Here is a 26615-nt window from a genome sequence, read left to right as displayed (position 1 = left end):
CTGTGACAGGCAGAGCTGGGAAGGTGGGTCCCAGGGGGCCTGGCTCCAGGCACATGAGACCCCCTTGCCCCCTCCCAGCCCCAGGGTGGGGGTACCTACCATCTGCCTTGGTTGCTGGGGGGAAGCTGGTCCCCACCTGGGATCCAGGCCAGCACTCCCCCACCAGCCCAGGCGGCAAGGGACATGGGATGGGGGGGTGGCAACAGCGGAACACGGGGCATTATTTAGCAATGTTCTTTTATTTCCAGTTTTAAGGTGAAAAGATGCCTTTAAATCTTCAATTAAATACTCCATAACGAAAAAAAAAAAAAAAAAAGCAAAAAAAATTATTTACAAATTCACGTGACCAGTAATTGAATCCTTGTTTTAATAATTACACGTGCGGCTCGTCACATCCAGCGCTCTATAAATACAGGGGACGCGGATGCAGGGCCGCCCCGTTGCTTGCCCAATTGTGGCCTTAAACGTTTGGGAGAGGATGGGGGGCTTTGGGGTGGGGGGGGAGGAGGGGACTCAGCCTGGTCCAGAGAGAAGGGGTCACCCCCCCCTCCTCCCAACTACCCTCCCCAGCACCCTCCCCAGGTGTCACGAGTAGGAGGTGGGGGGGAATGATTTATATTTAAAATAAAAAACCATGGGGGAGGGGGGGCCAGGCAGTGATGGAGGAATAGAGAGGACAGGGGAGGGGGAGAAATCACGCTCCTGTCCCCAAACCAAATTTAATAAGTTTATATATATATAATCTCTCTATATTTCAGCAAGAAGTGGGGAGGAGGAAGAGGAGGGGGGAAAGGAGGGGAGAGATTTTTCCCCATCCTGTCCCCCCTCCCCATGAGTCCAAGGGTGCTCTGCCCCACTCCCAGAGACCCAAGGTGCCTGCACTGGGAGGGGGGGAGAGGGCCCCCAAGGGGCCCCACCACAACAGCCACCTCCATCAGCATCCACTTATTATAACGGTGACAAATTAGTACAGGCCTTGCAAACACAACCAGGGCAGGGGGAGGAGGGAGAGGAAAGAGAGAAGGGGGCTGTGGGGGGCACAACTGGTCCCTCTGCCCCAGCATCAGCAAGTCCAGGGGGGCCAGGGGTAGGAGGGGGTAGAGTTCCTCCTCAGGGTGCCCTGCTCTCTCTCTCCCCACTTCCTCCTCTTCCTCCTCCTCCTCCTCCTCACAGTTGCTCAGTTGTTGTCCGACTCGTCCTCGGCGTCCCGGAGCCAGGTGAAAAAGGCCGTCACGGATTTGAGAGCCACGCCTTTGCCCTGCTGCTCAGCCAGGTCTTTGCTGGACTCCCACTTGTAGAAAGCCTCCTCCTTGATGACATCCTCGTCGTAGAGGGCATCAAAGAACATCCGCAGCAGGTCTGAGGAGATACAAAGGGGAGCCCCTGCCATTCTCCAGCCACCAGCCACCTTGCTGTGGTGATGACACACCTGCCACCCCCCTCCTCAGCCCACCCATCCTGCCACACTCACTGGGAGGTTGGTCTAACTTCACCACCAAGGCTTGCAAGGCGTAGAGTGCCTGGAGCTCCTTCTGTTCATCCCGCAGGTATTTCTGCAGCAGCTTGGCTTGGTTGCGGATCACCAGGGCGTCCACACGGTAGGGGTTTTCAACTGTGGGAGATGAGGCATGAGGGAATGCAGTGTGGGCAGGGGGACAACCTCCCCCAAGCCTCACCCTGGTACTCACAGACAATGGCCGAGTGGCACACAGATGTCATCAGGGCCCTGATAAATGTGTTGGATGAGACCTGCTCCTCACTCAGGTTGGCCTGGAGAAGGGAGAGGAGACGGGCTGTGAGGTGAGGAGGAACCAGGTAGGGAGCACCTGGACCCACAGGTGCTGCACCCACACCCTCACCTCTATCCAGTCGTGTATTCTTTGGTTGTTTGGGTTCTCCTTCAGCAGTTTGTCCATTTGCTTGCACAGCTCCTCTGACGTCAGCTCCTTGCGGCTCGGCGTGTCTGAACTGTCCCCCACTGTATATTCCAATTTCTTGGGGAGTGGGAAGAGAGGAGCTGTTAAAGGCAGCAGGGGGAACACCATGCTCTTGGCAGCAGGACCCCCAGGATCCCTGCACAGCCAGTCTCTGCTCCTCACTGCCACTGAGTTCCCACCTGCTCTGTGACAAATTTATTGACATCCTGGTCCTCAGGCAGGAATTCCTTCCAGCTGAGGCCCCCATCCCGCCACAGCTTGCCAACAGTCTTCTGGCCCTGCAGGACACACAGAGTTGCCATCAGCACCCCACAGCCTCCATCTCCAGGGACGGGGATACTGCAGCTTGGCCACACCACACCCACGACCCAGACAGGGGAAGGGATGTCCCCCCTACCATTCCCTCTGGTGGCAGAGGGATCCCATCCCCACATGACAATCTGACCTCTCAAGCTGCCAGTCCCCAAGGCAGCAGTCAGCAGCTCCACGAGCCCCATGCACTTACCATGCCCTTGCACAGCAAGCCCAGCACCTCAACCAGCAGAGTGGGGGCCTTCCCAATGGGCACCAGGGGCTTTGTTATCTCCCTGCACAGAATAAGGGACCTGGTTATCTGCCCCCAAGAGCCCCCCTGGAGACCCATGGCAGCCCTGGAGAGGGGAACAGCCCTCACCTGAATAGCTCCTCCATGGGGATACCTTCCTCCTGCAGGATAGGGGTGATGAGCTCGGCCAGGTACAGCCAGATGTGTGGGATGTCAATCTCCATGTCTTCGGCAATCTCCAGGATCTCCCGCAGCCTGCAGGGCAGAAGTGGGCCGTTGGGAACCAGCAACCCCTATGCCCTTAGCTGGGAGGGACCTTGGTAGAGTTTGGTGGTGAGCCCTGCACAAGGCAGGACTGAATTCAACACTGGGCAAAATACCAGCTTGGGGCCAGGCTGCCCCAGCCCCTCACCCTTTGTAGTACTGCTCCTTGGACAGCGTGCCTGCCTTCACCAGCTGGCACAGCAGGACACCCATGTGCTCGCGGGAGATGGTGCTCCTCTCCAGTGTGGACTCAATGCCATTCTGAACAAAGATGTAGAGCGAGGAGGGGCTGCCCAGCTCCTGCACACACTGCAGGGCCTCCTGCAGGGAAAACGGGGTCAGTGCTGCCCTGCAGCCAGCCCCAGCTCCCCCCTTCCTCACCCAGGCACAGCCAGCACACTGCCCAACAGTGCCGCTGCCCAGGGAAGTAGAAGGCATGTTACGGGGGGAGGCACACAGGTGCTATGCCTGGCCAACCCCTCCTCTCACCTTCATGTCATTGATGTGAAGGTATTCCTCTATGATCGCCTTTGATTTCTTCTCCAGCTCTTCTTCTGACAACATGGGCTTAGTGGAAGCTGCAGGAGGTGCTGGCTCTTGCTTAACTGTGAGGAGAGAGCAAGGATCAGGCATTGCCTAGGCCAGGCAGAGCCACAGCCAGACCCCCAGGGCGCTGCTCCTCCCCAGCTCACTGGGCTCTCTGCTCCGGTCCCGGTCCCGTTCCTCCGTCATGCTAGCAGCCTTGCGCACAGCCTCGGGGCCACCCTGCTTCTCCCGTTCTCGGCTCCTGTCCTCTGTCTCTTTACTGAAGCTTCTCTTGGTGAGGGCAGACCTGTTTCTTTCTGCCCTCTCTCCCCGGTCAGGACGCTCCAGGCGGTCGCTGCTCTTCTCTGAACGTGACTCCCGGTCCCCTCTCTCCCCAGCCTTCTCTGACCTGTCACGGCTGGAGCTGCTCCTGCATGGGAGGAGGATGGACACTGTGTGAAGAGATCATTGCCATCCTTCCTGATCCCAGAGCTCGGTGAGGCAAGCCTGTCACACTCCAATCCCAGACCTTTCCAGGGCCTCTTCTAGCACTTGACCTCCCCTCAGAGAAAAACATTTTGCCCCCTCTCCCTCCCCTGTTCCAACTCACACATTTTGCTTTTCACCCTGCCCCTTGGCATGGCTGAGCAGAGCCTGACCCAATCCCAGCCATATGCCCCCAACAGCAGACTGTGGTGAGATCCCCCTTTGTTTTTTTTCTTCTTCTGAAAAAAAAACAACTCCAATTCTCCTTGGGAACCTCATGTTCCAGCTTCTACAAGACTCCCTCCAGCCCATCAGTGTCTGTCTGGTCCCAAGACCCCCAGAGATGAGACCCAGAACCCAGGTGGGGTCACTGAAGTACCAAACATAAGGGAGGAAGCACAGGGTGGTGTCAGCCACCTTTGCTGCAAGGACCCACTACAAACTCCAAGCTGCCCCAGTGCCCCATCCCACCACAGGGCATCATTCCAGCTCAGACACCTTATATGATTCCCTATGGACTGCCCAACCACTGCCTGATTTGGGGGGTTCCTCTCAAGGCAGGGCTGGCCCCTCACCTCTGCACCACACGGCGTGACTCCAGGCTCTCAGCAGGGGTCGACTGCTGGAGCGCTGAGAAGCGGTTCAAGGTGCTTGTGGCTGGTCGCCCTGAATCAGATGCTGTGTGTGAAAAAAATGGGAATCTCAGTTCAGATCCTCCCCGACACAGGAACCCCATTCCTGCCTCATCCAGCCCCAAATGCTGCCCACCTGAATCTGCAGGCTTTGCGCCAGACCCTCCACTGCTGCCTTTGCCCCAGCTCAGCCGCCCACCCGGTGCAAAGAGCTGGTTGTTGGAGTCGATGGATCCAGGCTGCAGGTAGAGAGACAGAGTCAGCTTTGAACTACACACTGAGGCAGGATTGGGGCCCACACTGCACCCCCAGCCTCACCTTGGTGATCTTTGTTAGCCGGCTGGTGTCAATGGGCCGGTTGCCCTTGCTGATGGGCACTGTGTTCCACCCATCGTCTGCAACCAGGCTCCCACGCCCTGGGCACAAGGGGGGACAGACATAAAGCAGGGTCCTGCCTTGAGCAGTGCCCAGCAGGAGCAACTCACCCCTGGCAGCCTGGCTGTCTCCAAGGCCAGGGACTCACCACTGGAGGATGGCCCTGGGGGTCCTCTCCTCTTGTCCTTTGACATGAGCTGTTGCACTTTGATGTGCTCCCGATGCTCCTCCATCTCTGCTTCTTTGTGGATCTGGTCTATCGTTTTGGGGCCCTGGTCTCCTCGTCGCGGCACCCAGCTACTCTGCAGAGGGAAGGGAAGAGGCACTGAGCTGGCTGGAGGACAGAGGCAGAGACATTTCCCCTTCCCCGCCATCCCACCTTCCAAAGCCTCAGGCCAATCTGTCCTGCCTCAGCCACAACAGCTCCCCATGTGCTGTGGCAGCTTTTGGCACAAAAAGGCTCAGCTCCCAGAGCCCCCCTGCATTAAACAGCCGCCGCTTACTTTGTGCCCACTACTATAACCATACTAGCCAAGGGGTGGGGCTAGCATGGCGTCTCTGGGGCTGGCCACAGCCTTCATACCCACCTCTCCCCTCCTGCGGGACAGAAGGACTGCTGGCAGTCAGAGGACACAGGCCATCAGTTCCATGGGACCAAACCAGGGATAGTCCCCAGGCAATAGCAGTCACTATGCCTTACCCGCCTGAGGTCTATCACATCCTGCAGCATGAAACGGATTCGGGATGATGTCTTCTTCTCTTTGATGATTTTCTCCATCTGGTTGAAGTACTGGTCCATCCTGGGCTATAGAGACAGAGTCATTATCACATCCCTCCCAAAGGCAAGGGCAGAGCAAAGCAAAACAGGATAGGGCAAGCGGTACCTTGGCTTTCTCAAAGTCCAAGTCCTTGCCAATGGTGGTAAGCAGGCGGCAAAGGCACTCAAGAGACTCCTCATCATGATTTTTGAGCAACTTTACCACACAGTCATGCATTATGGCCTCTGTCAACATCTTCAGTTTAAAGAGCTCTCCAATGAACTTGATATTGCCCAGGGATCGCCGGCGGGCCTTATCCCGTGCCTCCTCCAGCTCATCCTTCATGCGTGCCTTCTCCTCAGGCTGCAGGGACAGCACAGCAGGGCAGCTCAGAGCCAAGAGCCACACCAAGGACACCCACACCACCTCTCAGCCACAACCTCCAACCCAACTCACAGCACTGGCATCATCCATCTCCTTCTGCCGCTTTTCAAAGATCTCGTCATCATCCTTGTCCTTCTCAAACTCCTTCTGGCAGCGGTTGAGCAGCAGCTTGCGGAAGTTCACAGTCACCGTGGGCTTGTCTGTTGTGGGCACTTTGAGCTGCAGGGAGAGGTACAACCCGGGGCAAGGAGCTTGAGTCATGTCTCCCCCAAAAGCTGGCCAGCATCCCAGCAAAGGGACTGCTCAAACCAGGGTAAAGCCACCCAGCACCCTCACAGTGACCTGTGAAGACTCTGGACTTGGCCCTCCAGCCAAGTTTCCCAGTTTCTCCACCCCACATGGAAATACTGGGCATCCTGCTCAGCTCAGCCAAGGCCCCCCAAAACAAACATCTGCCAGCTTAACTAAAGCACCACTTAGCTCCTGCTCACCCCCATAAGGCAACGGCACATGTTAGCATAGGCAACAGAGAAGTTTGGCTCCGAGATGGCCTTCTCGAAGACGAGGTCGATGACACCCTTGAGCCGCTCCTCCGTGTCGATGGACAACTCCATCACCTGCTTCATCAGTTGCTGGAACATCTGGGGCGTCAGTTTGTTGAGGATGCTGCGAACGCGGCGGAGCAGTTCCTGCAAGGACAACAGAGTCAGCCAGAGCCAGGCACATGCCCCCCCTGCCCTCCCACCCCCCAACCTGCCTCAGATCCCACCTGCGTCTTGATGTTCTCAGGATCCTCCTCCTCAGAGGCACGCTTGCTGCTGGGTTTCCAGGCCTTCTCAGCCTTGTTCAGCTTGACGTCCTCATTGAGGGACACAGTGGCAATGATTTTGCGAGGTTCCTTCCTCTGGCTCTGCTGGGAGCGACGTGGACCCAATCCCGAGGGCTGACAGGGGGAGAAGAAGCTCAGCAAGTTGCTCTGGGACCAGCAAGGCTGGCTCCCAAGGTGTCCCCATCTGCCTGCTCAGATCCTCAGCTCCATCATGGACATCAGTGGCCCAGACACAGTGGCTCAAAAGCTTGATCATCACGAAGAGGCAGAGGGGGACAGACAGCGTGGGCGAAGCAAGGAGATACTTACCAGTCCCCGGTTGCCCATGACTGGCCGGCCAAGGTTGGCAAAGGAGGGGGTGAAGTCAGGGCTGCAGTTCATGCCACTGAAGCGGATAGGGTCAAGCGCCCGCAGTGGGGTCTTGTTGGCCTGCGAAGGTACACAGGGCTGAGGATGCCCGGGGGCAGAGGAGCGGGATGGATCCATCCCCCAGCCTCAGCGCCGGGACAAAGAACTGGAAAAAAGGCCCCCAGAAGTGCCCCTTCATACCACCCCCAGGCTCAAGGCTTGTTGCAGAGGATACAACAGGACCCCAAGCACAGCAGGAAAGTCCCTGCCCTGCCTTGCTAAGGCACAAAGAGGAGCCAGTCCCCCACCACTCACGCTCCCCTAATTTCCAGGGCCGCACCGACCTTGTCCAGCACCACATCCGTGATCTGCGGCAGTCCCTCTGGTTTCTGCATGCTGGCAAAGATGAATTGGAAGCCCAGCAAAAACTCCCGGTCATATCGCTTTTTCTCCTCAGGGTTCAGTGGCTTCCATTGCTCTGCAGTAGGGGCAAAGAGGGAGACTCTGATGTGGCCAGTCTTGTATCCTCCACCATGAGCTGTAGCAGGTCCAGGCCTGCCCAGGGATCAGCGAAGTGTGATGTAGACAACTAGAGAGTTTCTCCAGCCTGGTATGCCATGAGCACAACACTGATTGCTTAGACACAAAAGCCTGATGCCATTAGTTCCCTGCCTCCTGCCAGGACCTTGGCACTGGAATCCCTGTCCCCTACCCTATGCCAGGCTTAGGTAGGGAGAAGAGCTTGAGGCTTTGTGACAGCTAGACCATGCCGCTCCCACGCTCTCCAGCAATGGGTCCAGAGGTGGTGGCTCCCAGGAGGCCTGGCCCAGAGCACAGCTCACCTTCCTTGTAGCGGTACTTCTGGTCAGCAGCTTTGCCCTTCTCTGGGGCCAGCTTGTCCTCCTTCTCCTCCCACGTCTCCTCTGACTCCTCCTGTGGACGGGGTGGGGCTACGTCCTCTGCTTCACGGGCAGGTGGAGATGCAGGAGGCTTGTTCTCTGTCTCCGAGGCACTGTCACTGATCTGAGACTGCATCAGGAAGAATAGGAACAGTGGTCACCCCACAAGCCTGACCCTGACCCCTCCACCCTGCACCCAGGCACCCACCCCCGTCAGATCCTCATTACCATCATGAAGCATCAGTGGCCCAGACACAATGTCTCAAAAGAGTTCATCACAGGAGGAGACAGGACATGGGGTGACCCCTCAACACCTCTGGGACACTCACCTCTTTAAAGGCATCCAGCAAATCGCCTACTGCCTCCTTCTTGTTCAGCTCCTTCATCCTTCGCTTCTTCTTTGGCACTGACATGGCGACTGGGAGGAGAGGTAGGGAGGTGAAGGACTGGAAGCCTTCCATCCCCCACCTACCCTGACAGCAGCTCTGGGGTCACAAGCAAGGCCCCAGTAACACAAAGTTAACTTCATGATGGGGCTGTGGGGGAGCCATGGAACACGGTCCTGCCACCCCAGCACAGCCCCCCTTCCCAGACATACTGTGTACCCACATGGACACCTGAAGCCCTGCAGATCCTACACAGAGCCCACCATGGGACCCCCCTGCCTCAGCAGGCACCTCTGAAGACACCCCAAACAGGCACACCTCATACTAAAGGTGTGCCTCTCTAAAACACTCCATACACACCTATTCCCAAGCACAGCACTTCCTACTCTCCTCCAGGGATCCCTGCAGACACCCACCCCCCCAGCAGGACAGCCCTTACAGGAACACCCTCGTACATGCTCACCTCCCTCACAACCCTACACACCACCCACACGGAGGTACTCCCCAGAAGCACATCTGCCCCCAGGTCATGCTCCTATAGTCCCTCTCTGTATGAACACGTCCTCCCACCTCCCTCCACACCCCTCTGTAACCCCACACTCCTGCGCAGGGTGCTTTAACTCACAAACACAAAAAAGACCCATTCTTTTACCACGGCACCCCAGGGTACCCCTATGGGTATACCCCTACAAAAGGTGCCCCCACAGCTACAGCCCTGCATCTCCCCTGCCATCCCTCTACCTGCTGCACTTCCTCACGTCCCAGATGGCTGAGGACAGCCCTCAGACACAACCCCAATACACCCACCCTACAACCCAGGCACAAGGCATCACATAAAACACATTTCCCCATAAAAAACATGCCACGCCACCCCACCCTCCCCTAGGGCACTTCCCACACCCACCTCTCTATACCCACCCCACATGACTGCATACAGACACACACCCCAGACTCCTTCCTCCATACCTCAGTGTCCTGGGCCACCTAACCCCATCCCTCTTCTCTGATACCCTCCCTAGACCTAGCACTGCAGCTGGGCAAGCCCTCCACATCATCCAACATCCAACCAGGTGCATCCCAGAGCACCACACACGCCAGCCTGGCATCCCCAACCTTGCGCAGTCGCCTCCGAGGTCTGCGAAGGGGCAGGGGCTGGGCTTGAGCTCCGCTCTGTGGCCTCACCAGGGCCTTCGCTCTCCTCCTCCTCCTCTTCCTCTGCTGGAGGAGATGCAGGGGTGCCAGGCTGGGCCGGCTCCTCGGGCTCTGAGATAGGGCTGATGTCTGACTCAGGCTGCTCCTCGCTCGGCTCCACTTTGCCAGCACCCTCCACCCCATTGGGCAGGGGCAGCTCTTCGGGCTGGGCGATGGGGGAGTCCAGGGCAGGCATGGGTGCTGGTGCAGGCACCGGCACCGGCTGGCACACAGGCACCTCAGGGACCGCCTCAGGCACCTCTTCTAAGACCCCGTTGGCCTCAGCGGCGGGCTCAGGGCAGGGCTCTTCCCGGGGTGGTGGAGGGCTGGGGGAGGCGGGTTTGGCGGGTGCTTCAGGGGCCTGTGGTATGACCGGTGGTGGTGGCGGCGACGGTGCAGCCGGCACTGGGGGCACGGCTGGCATCGAGGGGACAATGGGCACCAGTGGCACCTCTGGGCACACAGGCGCCTGTTGGGTGGGCTCTGGGAGGGGAATGGCAACCTCCTCCTCCTCCTCCACGGCCACTGTGTCCATATCGGGTGCGGGCACAAGGGGCAGGTCCACAGCCCCTGGCACTGTAGTGATGGCGCTAAACGTCTTGTTGGGGTCGGGCGGCGCCTCGCCCAGCTCCGCTTTAGTGTCCGCGTCCACGGGGGGCTCCATTGGCACCAGCGTCACAGGTGAGAGCACCACAGGCTCCACCTCAGGAATGAGTGGAGGGGGAGGTGACGGGGACGCTGACTTGCTGGGCTCCAGGGAGACAGGCTTGCTCACCACCAGCGCAGGCTTTGGGCGGTCATCTGTAAGGTGGGTGGTGTTAACGGGAGGCTCTCCAATCCACTGTTCACCCTGCATCCCCCCCCCGGAGACCCCTCCCATCTGCAGGATGGGTAAGGACAGATGTGCCAACCTACATCACAAAATGGTGAAGGGGACAAGAGATGTCCTTCAGTGCCCAGTGGACAGGACAGCTGAAACGAGCAGACAGCCTCCAAGAACTCTCCTGGACCCAACACTGGTCCCTGGTACACAGGGAACACATCTCACCCCGCAAGTCCCAGGTGAACCAAGGAACAGCGAGGCCTTTCCGCAGCACCAATAACAAGAAGCCTGGCAGCAGCTGGCTGGCACACCCACACCTGGCACCCACCTCTGCCACAGGCACTTACCTGGCCGGACAATAACTGCTACATGGGGGGTCTCTCCGTTGGCCTGGGGCTCCAAACTGCTTCCAGCCTGGTGGAAGGCAAAGAGGGAATTAATCAGGGTCACTGTGCACATCCCACTGCCCCCAGTCAGGGGGTTCCCCTTTACCTGTGGAGGGGTGGGGGTGGATGAGGTCCTTGCTCCTGACATGATTTCTTCAGTGATGTCTTTGCCGCCTTGGTTGGGGTCTCGTATCCGGATCTGTCCATGGGTCAGGGCAGAGAGAGGGAAGTTGTCAGCAGGGTGGGGAACACAGTGCACAAACCACCCCCTCCACCTGGGCCTGGTACCCCCAGGACACCCCCTTCTCCAATGGGAGAAGCGAGCAGTTCATTCAGCACTGTGCCTGCTCTGTCCACACACTGCTTGAGGACTGGCAAATGACATGACACCTCCTCATGGGGCACAACACCCCACAGACACCAGACTGTCCCCATGCTCAGTGGGAATTAACAGCACAGGGCAGAGTAAGCCCTGGAAGCCATGACAAGCAGCCAGAGCCAGCACTGTGCCCTCAGGGGCTGGGGGACCCCAAGGCAGCACCACCACCCTGGCACAAGCGTGGGACACCCATTCATTGCCTCAGGGACAACACAGGGGACCAGCTTCAGCATGCAAACATCACATCAAGCCCCATGCCCACTGTGTGTGCAAGAGCCATAAGAAACCCTGCTGGGGGAGACATGGGGCTCTGGAACCCTGGTGGACACAGCACAGCCATAGGTCTTGATATCCCCACCCCCACACAACCTCCTTCCAGGGCTACAAGAGCAGAACCTGAGGGGCACCAAGACCTCTCCCACTGATAAAATGCCAGTAACCCCCCTCCCCAGCCCAACAGCACCTCACGCTCCCAGTACAGGGCTGTGCCAGCAGCCACCCAGCTCCCCACTATAAATAGGCCCCGTGTGAGGCCTCCAAGTGCCGGCATCTCCGGGAGCAGACAGCAGTTGGCAGCCGCGGCACCCCCCCCCCCCTCGTCCCCCGCCCCAGGAGCCATGACTCAGCACAATGCTGCCCGCCGGGACAGCCAAGGTCGACAGCACTCACCAATCCCCTGCTGAGCCCCCCAGCCCAGGGGACACGGCCCTGTGCCATCCCCCTTCCCCAGCATGCTGCACCCTGTCCCACCCCATGCAGGATGGGCACCTGGGGCTGGCACCGTCCCCTCTCGCCTGCAAACACACCCTGTGCCCAGAGAGGGATGGCTCCTTACCGTCTTCCGCTCTCGTTTCGGGGGGATCGGCGGCTGCTGGCTCACAATGACTTGGGCGGTGGGGACCCCCGCCGGGAACTGCTGCACCCCCTGCGCTGGGTAATAAGCACCCGCTGGAGAAGAGGGCAGAGCGTCAGAGGAACCAGCCAACACAGATCCTCCGAGTCTGTCCTGAGGACCCCCTGGTCCCCTGAACACAGGGGTCTGCCAAGAGCCTGGGGAACCTGTGTCACTACGCAGCGAACCCCCATTGCATCCGGCCCAGATTGTCCCAACCCGCTCAACAGGCCCGACCGAATTCCTTCCTTGTGAAGCAGAGCGTCCCTGCGCCACCCCCACGCCCAGCCAGGCCCTGCGGGCGCCCGCCATGCCCACTGGCTCCACACTGGGACACTCGGCATGGGGACCTTCGGCCATGCCGGCTGCGACCGTCCTGGCTCGGCGGACAGCCACCTTCCTGCCGTGAGCCCTTATCTCCCCAGGGCCGGCACCAGCCCAAGGGCGGCACCAGGCAGCCCCATCTGCACCCTCCATTCACACCCAGAGCGAGGGGCTCAGGCTCCCTGTCGAGCTGAGTACAGAGGAGGGAGCCGTGCTGGGGGCTGGAGGCACAGCTGGATCCCATCCAGGGCTGGCACAGCCCCCAAGAGACATGCCACTCCTCCCAGGGCATCAGCAAGCATCAGCCCCCAAGCAGTGCCACAAGGATGTGGGTGTTGGGGGGACACAGCCCCCTCCAACTTCAGCACCTTCCTGGTGACTGCAACATCCAGGAGCCAAGGACCCCTCCTCTGCCCAGGGGGGACACAGACTGTCCCTGCACCCCAGGATGGGCCAGGCACAGCAGGAAGGAGGGAGACCTCAAGCTGCCCAGCCCTGGGGACCAAGGCATATGAGGCACACCACACCAGGCCACCCACCCAGTCTTGTGGGCAAGGAGCACACTGCTACCAGCTCCCCTGGGAACAGTGGCAGCCCTAAAGCAGAAGCAGGGGGCAATCCTGAGACCTCCAAAGAAACGCTCAGGGGGTGTCCCAATGCTGAGGACAAAGCAGCACCCATGCCCCAGCCCAAGCATGGGAGCCAGCCACTGCCAGGAGCCACCTCTGTCCTCTGAGGGGCCAACTGGGCCAAGAGACAAGAAGGAGGGAGGACAGGCACATACCTGGCTCAGGAGAAGCCCATCTCCGCCCCAGTTGTGCTTTGCTGCTGTGCCGGGCCCAGGCCGGAGGCCTCGGCTCACATTTCTGTGTCTGCCGGGCCTCCTGGGACCGACCAAGCCTAAATATAGTCACAGCCTGGGTGGCCACATGCAAGCCGGGGGAAGCAGGGGGGGCTGCTCACACCACTGCTCCCCAGTGCCGGGAGAGGGCAGGCACAGAGTGGCCCTGGCACCCCCAGCTCAGCTCCTTGGGGTGCCGGGAGCTGGGAGGTCAGCACGCACAAAACTGCTCACAGCTGGACAGTGAGTGAGGGGGACCAGGGGATAAAGTCTGCCCCAGTTCTCCGCCAGGAAAGTTAAATATTAAACGGCCCCGATTTGGAAAAGGGTGGGGGTGGATGGACTGGTGGGACCTCAGTGCTGCTGGGAGAAAGGTAACACCCCCTACCCCCTGCCCCCTGTAGTGAAGTCACAGAATTAGCCCTAGTGAGCTGGCAAAGGCAGCAAAGCCTGAGCTCAGCTCCCAAGTACAGGGGCCTGCATGGAGAGTCTAAAAAGAGGGAAGTATTTGGGCTACAAGAGCACTGGCAAGCAGAGAAAATCCCCCACATCTGTACCGTAAGTCCCAAACTCTGTGGGGCTGGCTCCAGGGTAAAAACTAGGGGCACCAGGCTGGACCGGGTACTGCTGGGTCGGGACAACGTATGTGGAGCGGCCCTGAAATGGGAAAGAAGAAGAAAGGTTGGTTATCTTTCTCAAAGGACATGAACTTTCCACAAAACCACTGACATACCCCCAAATCTGACAATGAATCATCAGGGCACCAGAACAGGGAGCAGGACACAGGTAAAATGGCACCAAAGGCCTTTGGGTGCTGCTGGGGAGGGGGACCAGCACTGCCAGTCATCCCTCTTCAGAGTTGAGCAACATCCTACTAAAATCAGGGGGTGCTGGGTGCTTGGAGAGCCTGGGGGAACCCTTCTGCCTTTCCCTCCCTCACAAGCAGAGCTGGACTCCCAGCCTGGGTAACATCATCACCCCTTTCCCCTCCCCATCCCCAAGTCCCCTCCCAGAGAGCCCGGGGCACAGCCCTCACCTGTCCGGGAATGTAATAGGCTCCTTGGGAAGGTGTGTAGGATATCTGGGAGGGTATCATCATCACCTGGGAAGCAGCCGGATACACATGGGCAGGGGGGCCGGGCCGAGCCGTTGTGTTACTCTGCACACGGGAGGCGCTGGCGGGAGGCTGCGCCCTGTTCTGGTAGAAATGCTTGGGGAGAGACAAGGTACGGTGTCAGGCAGAGTGCTGGCACCCCTGCCCAGCACCAACACACTGGTATGGAACCCCACCACCTCCTGCCCCACCCTGGGAGAAGCAGCCTGGCAGCGTTCATCACCCAAAAAATTAATCATGGTCTTGGGGAGAGGGACGCAGCTCCAGGAGGGATGGGGAGAGGGGAAATCCCCCCCGTCCCGGGGTGCAGACCCCGCCTCCCTTCCCGGAGCTGACCCCCATCCCAGCACCATCCTGCCCCCACGCACCTGCGGGGCAGTCTGGGTCCACCCGACCCAGCTCATGCCCGCCGCGGCCCCCTCCCAGCCCGAGGGGGTCCAGACGCTCCAGCGCCCGGAGCCGGCCGTGGCCGCACGCAGCTCGGCAGGTCCCGGCGTGCTCCGCACCGGTTCCCGGCACTCGCACGGAATGCTGGGAGCTGTAGTCCCACCGTGCCAAACCTCGCCGTGTCACACGGCCAGGGTGCGCACAACTCATTCCCCTTCCCCGGCCCGTGCCGATCATCCCAATCCGGCATTGCCAGGCGGGAGCAGCATCCCAAAGCCAAAAGTGTGTGGGCGAGGAAGGGTCTGCACACACACCCCGGGGTAAGGAGAAAGCATTACCTGAAGAGACCTGAATCCTCCCTGTTAGCAAGTGCACGCATACAGAGGGAAAAGGGGAAAGAGAGAGACAGGAGTTACCCGAACTGGGACAAGGCTTGGACACAGGATGGCTGTCAGAGGGGACAGGAGGCTGGGAAGCCTGGTGCCCACATCCCAGATCTACTGGGGTCCTCTACTGGAACCCTTCCCTGCCCCTTACAGGGGGCCCTGGCACACCAAGGACATCACCAGATCTGCCTCCAGCAGCTCCTTCACACAAGAGGGCTTATAGAAATCCAGAACCTTGTGTGGCACCACATGCCCTTGGGGACCTCCCACAAAAAGGGAGGGTGGGGGAAGAGGAGGAAGAAGGATACAGGCAGAAGCAGCAGTCTGGGCTGGGGTTAGCACAGGCACAGCCACATGCTGCAGGCTTCATGCGAGGAGGAAACTGGGAAGACACTGCAGGGAAACCCCCCTCAAAGTCAAGCAGATGTCTCCCACTTTCCCCAGATGAACATGTTCCCTGGTTCTGGGGTCTCCACATGCTCCCCAGCCCCTCTGTGCCCAGGGTAGGTGTTTCTGTGCAGTGTCAGGTCAGGGTGTTCGTCATGCAGGGTAGTGGAGGTGGGTTAGTACCTGCTGGTGAATAGCCCGAGGCCCTGCTGGAAACTGAGAGAGGAGGAGAGGGAGGTTTGGGGCATGGGAGGAAGGAGAGAAGAGCAGTCACTTGGTGGGCATCCCTGGCCAGAGGTGTCTGCCCCCCAACCCCAGGGCCAAGAGGTGCCAGGCGGCAGTCGTGGTCCAGTTAGCAGGCGCACACCAGTCCTGGGGGTCACCACGAGACTCCAAGCACCCCCAAGCATGATGGCAGTGGGGGCTACTTGGCCAGAAGGCAGAAAGCTGCTTGATTTTTCCCCACTACATCACCCCCTCCAATCCAGGGCAAAGCCCTTACCTGGCGCGGCTGAGAAGGCGTATTCATTTGTGAGGTCGGTGCCGGGTTAAAAACCACAGGTGCCGTCTGACCGGGTGGGAATGTCGGCTGGAGGAGGCAGGGAGGGAAGGAGATGGCACCACTGCCCCTGGCACGAAGCGGGGAGGCAAAGCTGGGTGTCCCCCCACAACCCCAAGAGGCTGGTTACCTGCGGCAGTCCGGGAGAAGGGGCAGGGTGCGGGGTTGTCGGGGCTCCTCCTGTGGGCTGTGGAGCTTTGTTCATTTCATGGGGTTGTGCATAAGGATCCCCTCGCTATCTGCAGGGACACGGATAGTGAGCGTAAGCTATAGGTGGGCAGCACCCCAGGCATCTGTCCCTCGATCCACATCAGCCCCAAAAATAGGGTATCTGCAGTCCCTCGGAGTAAAGCCAGACACAGGCTACGTCCCATTGGCAGTGTCTCACCAGGGCATGGACACCCACTGGGGCACAGGGAGAGGGTGGTAACCTTGGGCAGGTTCTGTGGAGCAAAGTGCTCGTCATGCCCCAAACCCAGCCATGGCCCCTGGCAGGACTGACAAACCCTCCCCAAGGTGACCCCCCCAGAGACCAGCTGGGAACCCCAAAAGGTGCCTGTGACCGCTGCCAGCACCCAGGCCATCACCAGCTCCAGGGGGCTGGGTGGGCCGGCGGCACCCTGGCGTCAGCCATGCCCAGCTCCACCCCGGCTGACCTACTAAGGCTTCTCTCGGCTAGCCAAACCTGTTCCTGACGGTGGCGCCGGGTCCCCAGCACACACCACAAACGCCTACCAGGGAGGGCAGGGATCAGCCCCTACAAACCCCCACATGCTGTCACTGCCACTGCTGCCCTACCCAGGGGACCCCACACTCCCTCCTCTGCCACCAGCAGCCAGACAGCCCAGGCACCCTCCCGACTGTCCCGGGAAGGAGTTGGCAGCTGGGGCAGTGCCGCTCTCCCCGCCCCAGTGCAAAGGCCGCTGGGGCTGGAAGGAGAAGCAGTGCTGCCGACCCCACAACCCTGCCAGGGGGATCCCCTGCACCCCATAGCACCCGGTCAACCCGCTGCCGGCTGGGGCACCCCGGGGAGCAGCCGCGGTGCCTCCGGTAACCTGATGCTCAGCTGCGTCAGCACAGCCAGTGTGGGACACTGCCAGATAATTCACCGGGGTGCCCTGACCACCCCCACTGCCCCTCCGGGACTGAACCTTAGCATTAGAAGGTGCTACCCCTTCACAGGGGTCCCCTCAACCAGAACCCTGCTGGAAATGGGTTCTGCCAGGGTTCTGGGAGGTGACAGGAGCTGGCTGCATCCCCCAGCCCCCCACTCACCAAGAAACGAAGGGTCCGGCCCTAGGACATGGTGGCCTGGGCCATCTTAGCTGGGCCTTAGCACCCATCACCGCAAAAAGAGGGGAATGGGAGTGTCATACAAGGGACGGGGACACCCGGGGACATCCCCGGCCTCCCATCGCCGGCACAACCAGGAGCGAGCGGGATACTCACCCCCCCGCGGGAAAAACCTGGGCCGGCTGAGCGGGCCTGCAGAGACCGTTCATCCGACTGACTTGAAGAGAGGAAGGGAGAGAGACGTCAGCCGGGGAGAGCCCACCCGGACTCGCCACCCCCTCCCCACCGGCCCGGGACAGGCCAGATCACCTCCCGGGGGGGTGGGGGAAGGCGAACCCCTGCCTCCCCCGCAGCGGGACAGGCCGGGCCTGCGGCCTGCACTGGGCCCAAAGCCGGGGGCCGAGAGCCCGGGACAACCAGGCCCCGTCCGAGCTGGAGCCAAGGGGTGGGAGGAAGGGCTCCGCAGGAGAAAGGGCTCCGCAACAGCAAAGGCCGAGACACCGGGCACCCAGAGGAAAGAGAAGGCCAGGCCGCGGCAACGGGCCGGGAACTGCCGGCCCCACAAGGCCCGAGCTCGGCCTCGCCCCCAGGGCCGAGGCGGCGGCCAGGCAGGCTGCCGCTGCCGGCTCCGTGTCGGGACGGCCGGGCAGGCCCAAGGCAGCGGCACCATCTTGGCATCAGGAACAGAGGGAAAAGGGGAGAGTGGTGGCCGGGGGGTCGCAGCGGCGGGGCGCGGCGCGGGGCCCGGTGCGGCATCCGGCGGCCCCGCTCCCCCCCGCGGCGGCTACGGCCTCTGCCAAGGACACGTGTCACTGCCGGCCGCCGCCATGGCCCGCGGCACCACCGGTACCGGCGTGGCGGGGATAGGGGGCACGCACCACGTGCGGCGGCGGTAGCGACGGCGGGCCTAGGCAGGTTCGGCGGCGGGAGCACGTGCGCGGCGGCGGGGCGCACCGGCAGGCACGTGGGCGCGGAGCGGCGCCGCGCGGGACCACCACCGGCGGCCAGGCCGGGAGCGGCGGGGAACGGAGTGGGACGGGGGCAGGGCGGCGGGCCGCCGGCGGCGGGGCGGCGCCCACGTGGTGGCGGCAGTGGCGGCCGCGGCGGGGCGCGGCGGGGCCCGGCAGCGCGAGGCCCGGGGAGAGGGCGCGCGGCCCGGTACCGGTACCCCAACTCCCCCGCCCCCCCCCCCCCCCCCCTCCCCAACCCCCACCCACCCGCCCCCCCGCGGCGCGCGCCCGCCCCGCCCCCGCCCGTTACCTTCAGTCTCCTTCAGCGCGCGCGGCCCGACGCAGCCGCAGCGCAGCGCAGCACGACCATTTCCGGAGCCGCGCCGCGCGCAGGGGCGGTGCCGCGCGCCGCCGCGGGGGAGGGGCGCTCGGGGGCGGGGCGCGGGACGCTGCGCCTGAAGCCTCCCCGGGAACCGCCCCGCGGGCACGTGACGCCGGCGCCGCGCCCCGGACACCTCTGTCACGTGGCGGGGCGGGGCGGGAGGAGTCTCCGCAAGCCCCGGCGGAGGGACGGGGCGAGGAACGCCCCCTATCGCCCCACGCCTCCCGGGTGTCCCCGCCCACTGCTCCCGCAGGCTCCGCCCACTCCGTGCCGTAGCACGTGGCGCGCCCCGCAGCGGGACCAGCGGCACCGCCCCGCCCTGCGCCCTCCCAGGATCCAGGCAGGACTCACTCCCACGGGCACCAACACCTCCCCCGCCACCCCACCCCCCCCCCCCAGCGCCTCGCACCCACGGGGGACACAGCTTTCGCCCTCGACCTCCCACACTGCAGCCATCCCCCTCCCCTGACACTCAGCCCTCCGCACCCACTCAGGAGTGGCCTCCCGGCTGGGGCAGGGCACCGAAGCGGCTTAGAAGCGGGACAGGGCTCTCCTTCTCCTAAAAATCCTTCCCTGTAGCCTCCACCCCACCCCGCGATGGATTTTAACCCTCAAAAGCAGCACCGGGGGCCAGCGGAGCCCAGCGCACCACAGGGGGCGGTCAGCCGAGCAGGAAGAGATGCCACGTGAGACCCCTCCCAGGGTGAGGCGCAGCAGGAGCACCCGTGACATCCCACAGCGTCACAGCTTTGCGTTCACTCCCTGCTCATCGGGGTCTGTGCCTGGCCCTGGGGCCACCAGGCCCCCTCATGGGAATTAGAGCCCAACCCACGCTACAGCAGCACCAGAGTCTCCGCACAATTTATTTGCTTGACCCTCAGTAACAAAAAACAAACTAATTTTTTTTCCCCACCACTCAAATCCCCTACCCAGGCTCCCCCTAGGCTTAAACGTCATAGTTAGGGTTCTTGCGTAGGATAACAAATCCCTCCAGGATGGGCGTCACAGGCACATGCTCCTCAGTGGCCAACTCTGCCCGCTCTCCGTGTGCCAGCAGCACCGGTGTTGTGTGAGTCTGGAAGCCAGTGATTGTTTTGGGTTTGCCTGCCTGGCCTACCACATCCACAGCCTGCAAGAGAGGAGCAAGGTGAGAGCTAGGGACACACAGGGACAGGAGAGCACCCCATCTCCCCAGCTGTGCCTGCCCCTCACCTGTCCCACCCGAACAGACACAGGCAGAGGTCGCAGCTCCTCATTGAAGGCGACCAGCATGCGAGGCTGCATGGCAGCAACGAGCCCATAGAGAACGTAGTGGGACTTGCCTAGGATAACTGCAGGGGAGAAGAAAGTGAGGGGTCTGAGCAGTGCCCACCCTCCAGGGCGCAGAGGGGGACTGACACCACAGTACTCACTGTTGCGCACATCCAGGAAGGACACAAGGACAGTCAGGAGCCCGGCCACAGCCACCTGGCTCATGAGCTGGCGATCACTGTGGTAGGGGCACAGGGTGAGCGTCCCTTTGCCCAGGTGAGTCAGGCCCTGGTGTGGGAGACAAAGTATGTGAAAGTGTGGTGAGGTAACACATGGGACCCTGCCCAGCAGAAGGGTGACACCCCCAGGACACTGCTGCCCTCCCACACCCAGGGCAGGGACCGCAACTTGCCCCTTCCCCACCACAAGTGGTAAGCACAGGATCCTCACCTGGGCCAACCGCACCATGAAGAGGTTGTTGGGGTCCTTGGCATGGTACTGGGCGAGCTGCCGCAGCATGGCTGCCAGACGGGCATTGTTGGTACCTGAGGAAAATGAGGTGCAGGCAGGGAACGGGGTACATGGCTTAGGTCTTCCACCTTCTTCCCTTCTTGAGCCCCAATCTGGGCTGTCCCCCAGGCTTACCGCTGCCCACCATGCCCATGGCAAAGATGGAGTTGTAGGAAACCTCAGGGTCAGCATCGTGGGAGAACTTGCTGAGGGTGTCAAGGATGTTGAGTCGAGGGTTGGAGACTGAGATCAGTGCAAGGGCCAGGGGCACAGCACGACGAAGAGTGGGCTCCCCGTATCGCAACTGCATGGAGGGGAAATGCGTGTTAGACCCAGCTTCAGGGCAGTGAGGTCTACAGAGATGTGATGCAAGACCCAGTCTCTATTCCTGGGTCCCATCCCAGCTCTCTACTGTCCCCTCCAATGTCACTCACCAGGTGGCCAAAGGTGCGCAGGGCCATCTCAGCGCCGATCTCCTCACCCATGGCAATGAGTGCGATCCCTAGAACTGCTACGCCCTATGGGAACATGGGCACTGAGCTCCAGGCAGGAAGCATCCATCCTAAAACCCAAGTTCTCACAGCTCCTGCACCCACCCTGAGCCCAGGGGACAGGAAGACCAGGGATGATGCTGGGGGCTGTTTTCCTCCAGCTCTGATCCTCCAAGGGCCTTAGGGACCACCTGAAAGCCAGCTTCTGCACCTGGGACACAGGTCCCAGCCCACATTTCCCCACCTGGTGAGCCCCCATGTCAGCCGAGCTCTCTTTCTTCTCCTTCTCTTTCTTGTCCTTTTTGTCCTTGTCCTCCTCTTTCTCCTTGGAGTCAAAGTGCTCACTGCAGATGTGCAGAAGCTGTTGCACCTTCAGGACGTTACCTGAGCCTGGTGATAGAACAGAAGGCCAGAATCAGCAGGAGGGCCCAGCACTTGCTCCTGCCACTCCTGCCTCTCCTGCCTTATCAGCCCAACTCACCTGCATAGGCACAGATGTCCACCAGCGTGTTGGCAAAGCTGCGGAATGGTTCCGACACCACCTCCAGCGCTGCCAAGATGGCCTCAATGGCCTCTCCCTTCCCTGCCAGGGAAGACACAGTGGTTAGAGCACAGCAGAGGGACACTCCCACACTGTCCTCCACCCCATGAGTGGCTGGGGGTAAAACTCCTACCCAAGTGGTTCAAGCCCAAGCCGAGTGGCAGCCACCGGGCATAGGTGTCCTTCAGCTCTGTCTCTGATTTCTCCATGATGGTCTGGAGGATGGTTGAGGTGACATCTCCATTGCAGGAGCCCACTGATATCATCCCGCAGGCCAGGGCGGTCACACCAGCCACCTGGTGAAGGAAGAGGAGGAGACAAGCTGCACAGGGGGACGGTGCAGAGCAAGCTGGACCACAGAGCCATGTTCCTCTGGCACGGCACAGCACTGGTAGAGACAATAGCCCTGCACCTGGAGCCCAAATCAGCAGCAGGACAGCTCCTGTATCCCCAGGAACCCCAAGTGAACCCTGCCCTGTTCCCTACCTCCATGCTAGACTTGGACTCTCCCATCACAGGTAGCAGCAAAGTCAGGACGTCCTCACGATTGGAGCCTGCATACGCCAGCCCCAGGCTGCAGAGAGGCCAGGGCAGAGTGAGAGGAGAGGACAAGGGGGGAGCCCCACCACCATGCACAGCCTGGGGAGGCTGGGCCCAGGCCCTTACCCAAAAATGGCTCCAATCCTCATGGTGTTGCTGTTGTGGAGGACATAGTCAGACAGAAGGGCCAGGGCAGGGTCACACTCATTCCTCACCCCAGAGTTGACAATGCCACAAGCCAGAAGGGCTCCTGACTGCAAGACAAAGGCACAGCCATGGAACAGCCTCCAGTGTACAGAACTTGCTGCAAGCCAGTGGCTAATGTCATCCACTCCCTGGGGGAACCTGGTCCCAAGTGATCAATGCCACTCTGGAGCCATCTGAGCAGCCCACACCACATAGCTCTGTGACAAGGGGTCCCCAAAGGTGCCTTAGGCAGGCCCCAAGAGACCCCCCACCTGGCGGCAAGCCACTCAGTAACCCAGAACAAAGGCATCCGACCCCTGTCCAGGCAGGAGCCAAGCCATGCAACAAACCACAGCAAGGTCAACCTTCCCTGAGCAACAGAGCCCCTGCAAGGATTCACGCCACTGACCTTGATGTAATCCTCCGAGGAGTACAGGTACTTGTCGATCTGCGTGAGCCCCCCATCCACATCCCACAGCAGGATCATTCCCAGAGAAGCGGCTGCACTCAGCATCCCTGCAGTTCCAGGGGAGAAGAGCCCACCTCAGCCCTGAATCAATGTGCCCTGCCAGAGGCAGGTGGTGGCCAGGAACACGGAGCAGGCCAGCGCCCTGCAGCCCCCACCAGAAGAGACAGGGTAGTGACCCCCAAGCCTGGGTACATCTCCAGCCCCTGCCCAGCTCCCTCACCATGGTCCTTGTTCTTGTACAACCATTTATTGCCATCATCCGTCAGCAGCTTGTCCCGTCCAAACGCCGCGTTCACAAAGCCGTTAACAAAGGAGGAGGCCAAGTTCATCCGTGCTGAATCCACTTGGGAACCGCTCCCTCCAAACCCTGGGGAACAATGTCAGGGTGAGCTAGGCAGCCAAAGAAGCCTTGCCAGCCCTCTTCCACACGGCTGTCCCACACCATGGGGAACAAGGATCTGGTCCACCAACTACAGGAAGGAGGAGCCCAAATCCCTAGCAGGCAGCTGGGTCTGCTACACACCAGGCGAGACACATTGGGTGGGCCATCTGCCCACTCCAGGTTACACAGCTCACTGCACCCACCCAGAGGAGCACAGGAGCTCTCCACAGGAGGAATGACAAAGGTCACCACAAGATAAGCCCTTACGGTTATTTTCCAGGTGGGTTTTGTAAATATCATCTGGCACTTTGGGCTCCAAGATGTCCAGCTGCAAAGAGAAGAAAGAAGAGGGTTAATCTCAGCCAGCACACTCCAGGGCATCTACCTGACAGGGGCAATCTCTCCAGAAGGAGCCTGGCCAAGCTTGAAGGGATGAGGGATCTCCTTCCAGATCTTGCCATGGAACCCAGCACCAAAGCAGCCACAGCTGGAGGCAGCATAAGGCTCTTCCCATGTGGGACACTCACCTCTCTGGCCAGAGCCAGAAAGTTGCCATTGAGCTGGACATTGGACATGATCTCGGTCAGGTCCTCGTACTCCTCCACATCCTCATTCAGCTCCAGGAAGACCCCATGGCGACCCAGCATAAAGGCCATCTGCTTCTGGACAACTCTATGGAGAGGGGAGAGATTTCTTAAGTGCTCAGAGCACACCCAGCCCCAGCACAACCACATGCTCACCAAATGAAATGGCACAGACATGTAGCCCAGCCTGCTCTGCTCTAAAGACACTCAAGAGCATCCTAGAAATGACTCACTCTTGTCAACCTTGATTTCAGGGACAAGTTTCAGTCCAAACCCCTGACACTTCTGATAGCGGCAAGACCCACCCCAGCTCTGCCTGGATGGGAGTCACACCCCACCACGATGGCTCCAGAGGGTTTGCACTTACACATCTTTGCAAGAAGTGAAGATGTCCTCCACCAGCTCCATGTCATTGAGCATCAGAGCCAGGCGCAGGGCTTCAGGGTAGCGGCTGAACTTGCGGAAGATGCCAAGGGCACAGCGCAGGAGAGCCGAGTTCTCAGGCTCTGGGACGTAGCTTACACAGCTTTGAGGAGGAGACAGACATGAAGGTGATGACCACATCAGACAGCCTTGGTCCAATGGGGACCAGGCCCCTTCCATCTCCTCAGCCTATTGATGTCCCTCACCTGGTCAAGTAGAGGCACACTTTGGAGTAGGCATTGTCATCAATGTACTCTTCCAGCATGTCCATCTGCTCGATCTCCATGAGCAGGTCACAGGCCTCATGCTCTGCGTTGTGGGCCATGTTGTAGGGGACAATCTCCTTGACGAGGGTGAGAAGCGTGTCCCTCTGAGCCTTGTCAGCCTCATCAATCTCCTGCCACTCCTTAGCCACCTCCCCTGCTAGATGCCTGTGAGGACAAAATAACAGCACCATCAGCTTTATGCAGCCCCAAGGAGAGCAGCAGCTGCTGCCAATTGCCAAGGCTGTGTATGGCTTATGGGGGCCTCACATTCCCACATGAGAATATCGGGAACAAGCCCAGGAGGAATAAGTTCAAAAGGAAAGATTACAGAGGTCACAGGAGCAAGATGCCACATGAGGTGGCATGTATGCAGGCATGACAGGGACAGCTGAACAAAGGCCCAGCAAGTCAGGACATCTCTTAGACAAGCCAGGGTCAAAGAAACACCCATGAGCCCTTGTCCTTCCCCAAACCCTGCTCCTACCCAGGCTTACCTGACGTATTCATGTCCCCAAGATGCCAGCTCCTCCTGGGAGCCCAGCAGACGATACTTTAGACACTCGCGCTCCCCACTCATGGTCATGGCCAAAACAGAAATTATGTCTGCTGCAAAGCGCTGGGGAAAGAGTGCCCGGGGCTCAGACACACGGCAGGCACAGGGAAACAACAGCTTCCCAGTACCTCCAAGTTATCCCAGCGGAAAAGGCAGAGCCCTGGCAAGTTGTAATCCACCAGAGCAAGATACAATACAGAGACTGATGTTAGACCAGAGCCCATAGGGCTCTGCGATCACCTGCCCCAGCACCACCCCCCCAACCATGTGGGGTGGTGGGTACAGGAGCCCTTACCTTGTTCTCTCCTGGAGCCATGTTCTCATAGATCTCCTTCAGCTTGCCGTAATGAGGCCTCAGGAACTTGAGGGGTTTGGGAACAGAGGTCATGGAGGTTGTGGAAGAGCGGATCTGCCTCCGCAGCTCCTCCAGGGCTGGGCGGTAGAGGGATGTATCTTTCTCCTGCAGAGGGAAGCTGCCTGTCAGGGAGTAGGGGGCTGGGTTTCTGTGCCACCACCCCACCAGGCCTCCCCAAACATAGCCGTGGCTGAGCAGAGGAGGCAGAGAACCCTTGGGCACCAGACAGACAACAAGGCTGGGGGACAGGCCACAGCAGACATGTAGAAGTCCCACTCACAGTGAAACACCCACAACGCCACTGCACAGGGAACAACCATAAGTGAGGGCCAGACTGACTCAAGTCCTGACCAGGGCTCCCAGCTCCACAGCTCCTTACCCCAGGCACAGACTTACCCCCAGGCGCTCCACCAGCATCTCCAGCTCATCCTGCAGCTGCTTGTCCTCCTCCGACTGCCGAAAGGCACAGGGGGAAGCAGAGTTAGGGGTGCTCAGCACAGGCACCCCCAGCATGACGGAGGGGGGGCTCCCCAAGCACCACATGGACCAGGACTTAGTGACACCCCCCAACCCAGGGCACTATCCCGCCCCAGCATAGCCGCGGGTTTCAATACTCCTGTTGCCAGGGTCATCCCCCAATGAGACCACCCTTTCTAAGGAGGCAAGAAACACCCCAGAGTGAGGAGCAGGGCACAGCCCCCCGGGGGGCACCCCTGGTGACAGCAGCTCCCCTACTCAGAGGCAGCTGCCCCACAGTCCCGGGGGACCCCAAGCGCCAAGGCCACTGCCGTGGGGAGGGAGGGGGAAACCCCTCCACGGTCATACACACACTCCGATTACATCACGGCTCCCCTCACCCCATTCCAGTGACATCACACCCAGGAGACTCCCCGTCCCACCGCAAACTTTCCCCCCCCCCCCAGGATGGGGAGCCTTCAGCTGTGTCACGCGAAAACTCCCAAGACGTCACGGCCCTTTTCGGGAGGGAGCCCCTCGCCTCGGTGACGTCACGGCTCCCCTCCGGAAGGAGGTCCCTCGCGCCGCTGACGTCCCGCGCCTCCGCCGGAGGGAACCCCGGAGGGTCCCGGCCACCCCCGTGACGCGGGATGACGTCACACCCCGTCGATGACGCGAGGCCGGGCGGGCTGTGACTCAGCTGAGTCCCGCGGCGCGCAGCTCACCAGCTCCTGTTCCTTCTCGGGACCCGCGGGCGGGTCCCGCCGGTCCCGGCCCCAGAGCTGTGGGGGCTTCTCGTCGCCGCCCGACCCGGGGCCGCCCTGTACCCGGCTCTGCCCGCCGCCGCCGCCCGCGTCCATGGCCGCCCCTCTGCGACCGCCCCTCTGCGCACGCGCGCCGCGGGACGTCACCGTTGCGCGCCGGAGGCGGGGGGAGGGGCGGGGCTG

At 60.8% G+C, this 26615-nt stretch overlaps 2 protein-coding genes and 2 non-coding genes across 13 annotated transcripts; all 4 read right to left on the bottom strand.

The window, feature by feature from the left end:
* Positions 1–220: 220 nt before the first annotated feature.
* Positions 221–18712, bottom strand: EIF4G1 (eukaryotic translation initiation factor 4 gamma 1). 10 transcript variants are annotated; one of them, XM_071752513.1, is made up of 34 exons: positions 18590–18712; positions 17486–17546; positions 16167–16275; positions 15980–16066; positions 15661–15693; positions 14240–14413; positions 13761–13860; positions 11982–12094; positions 10874–10966; positions 10729–10795; positions 9481–10359; positions 8311–8399; positions 7925–8111; positions 7427–7560; positions 7044–7181; positions 6675–6848; positions 6397–6594; positions 5978–6124; positions 5648–5884; positions 5464–5568; positions 4912–5065; positions 4707–4804; positions 4525–4627; positions 4332–4434; positions 3438–3700; positions 3235–3350; positions 2894–3066; positions 2611–2736; positions 2443–2524; positions 2117–2215; positions 1860–1994; positions 1689–1770; positions 1472–1612; positions 221–1359 (listed from the first exon to the last, which is right to left on the bottom strand). In XM_071752513.1, exons 3-34 carry the CDS (start codon positions 16239–16241, stop codon positions 1178–1180), a joined length of 4887 nt encoding a protein of 1628 aa, XP_071608614.1. In that variant the 5' UTR covers positions 16242–16275; positions 17486–17546; positions 18590–18712; the 3' UTR covers positions 221–1177. The 10 variants fall into 10 exon arrangements, with proteins under 10 accessions (XP_071608614.1, XP_071608619.1, XP_071608616.1 ...); XM_071752518.1 differs by having other exon boundaries at positions 7044–7163; XM_071752515.1 differs by having other exon boundaries at positions 17486–17542; positions 18590–18608.
* On the bottom strand, positions 6923–6997 carry LOC139800190 (small nucleolar RNA SNORD66). The gene has a single exon (XR_011727631.1). It is a non-coding gene; the product is annotated as a small nucleolar RNA SNORD66 (small nucleolar RNA).
* LOC139800189 (small nucleolar RNA SNORD66) lies at positions 8190–8265 on the bottom strand. The gene has a single exon (XR_011727630.1). It is a non-coding gene; the product is annotated as a small nucleolar RNA SNORD66 (small nucleolar RNA).
* Positions 18713–19506: 794 nt separating the features above from the next.
* Positions 19507–26571, bottom strand: PSMD2 (proteasome 26S subunit ubiquitin receptor, non-ATPase 2). Its single transcript, XM_071752504.1, has 21 exons — positions 26394–26571; positions 25609–25665; positions 25153–25317; positions 24799–24920; positions 24245–24469; positions 23983–24141; positions 23559–23703; positions 23299–23359; positions 22870–23016; positions 22590–22696; positions 22121–22248; positions 21941–22028; positions 21588–21750; positions 21395–21496; positions 21158–21303; positions 20857–20940; positions 20558–20726; positions 20363–20457; positions 20074–20200; positions 19874–19992; positions 19507–19790 (listed from the first exon to the last, which is right to left on the bottom strand). Exons 1-21 carry the CDS (start codon positions 26526–26528, stop codon positions 19608–19610), a joined length of 2727 nt encoding a protein of 908 aa, XP_071608605.1. The 5' UTR covers positions 26529–26571; the 3' UTR covers positions 19507–19607.
* Positions 26572–26615: the final 44 nt, after the last annotated feature.

Source organism: Heliangelus exortis, chromosome 9, assembly GCF_036169615.1.
Source record: "Heliangelus exortis chromosome 9, bHelExo1.hap1, whole genome shotgun sequence".
Classification (NCBI taxonomy): Eukaryota; Metazoa; Chordata; class Aves; order Apodiformes; family Trochilidae; genus Heliangelus; species Heliangelus exortis.
Note: the sequence above shows the minus strand (reverse complement) of the source record. Positions and strands in the feature narration are given on the sequence as shown.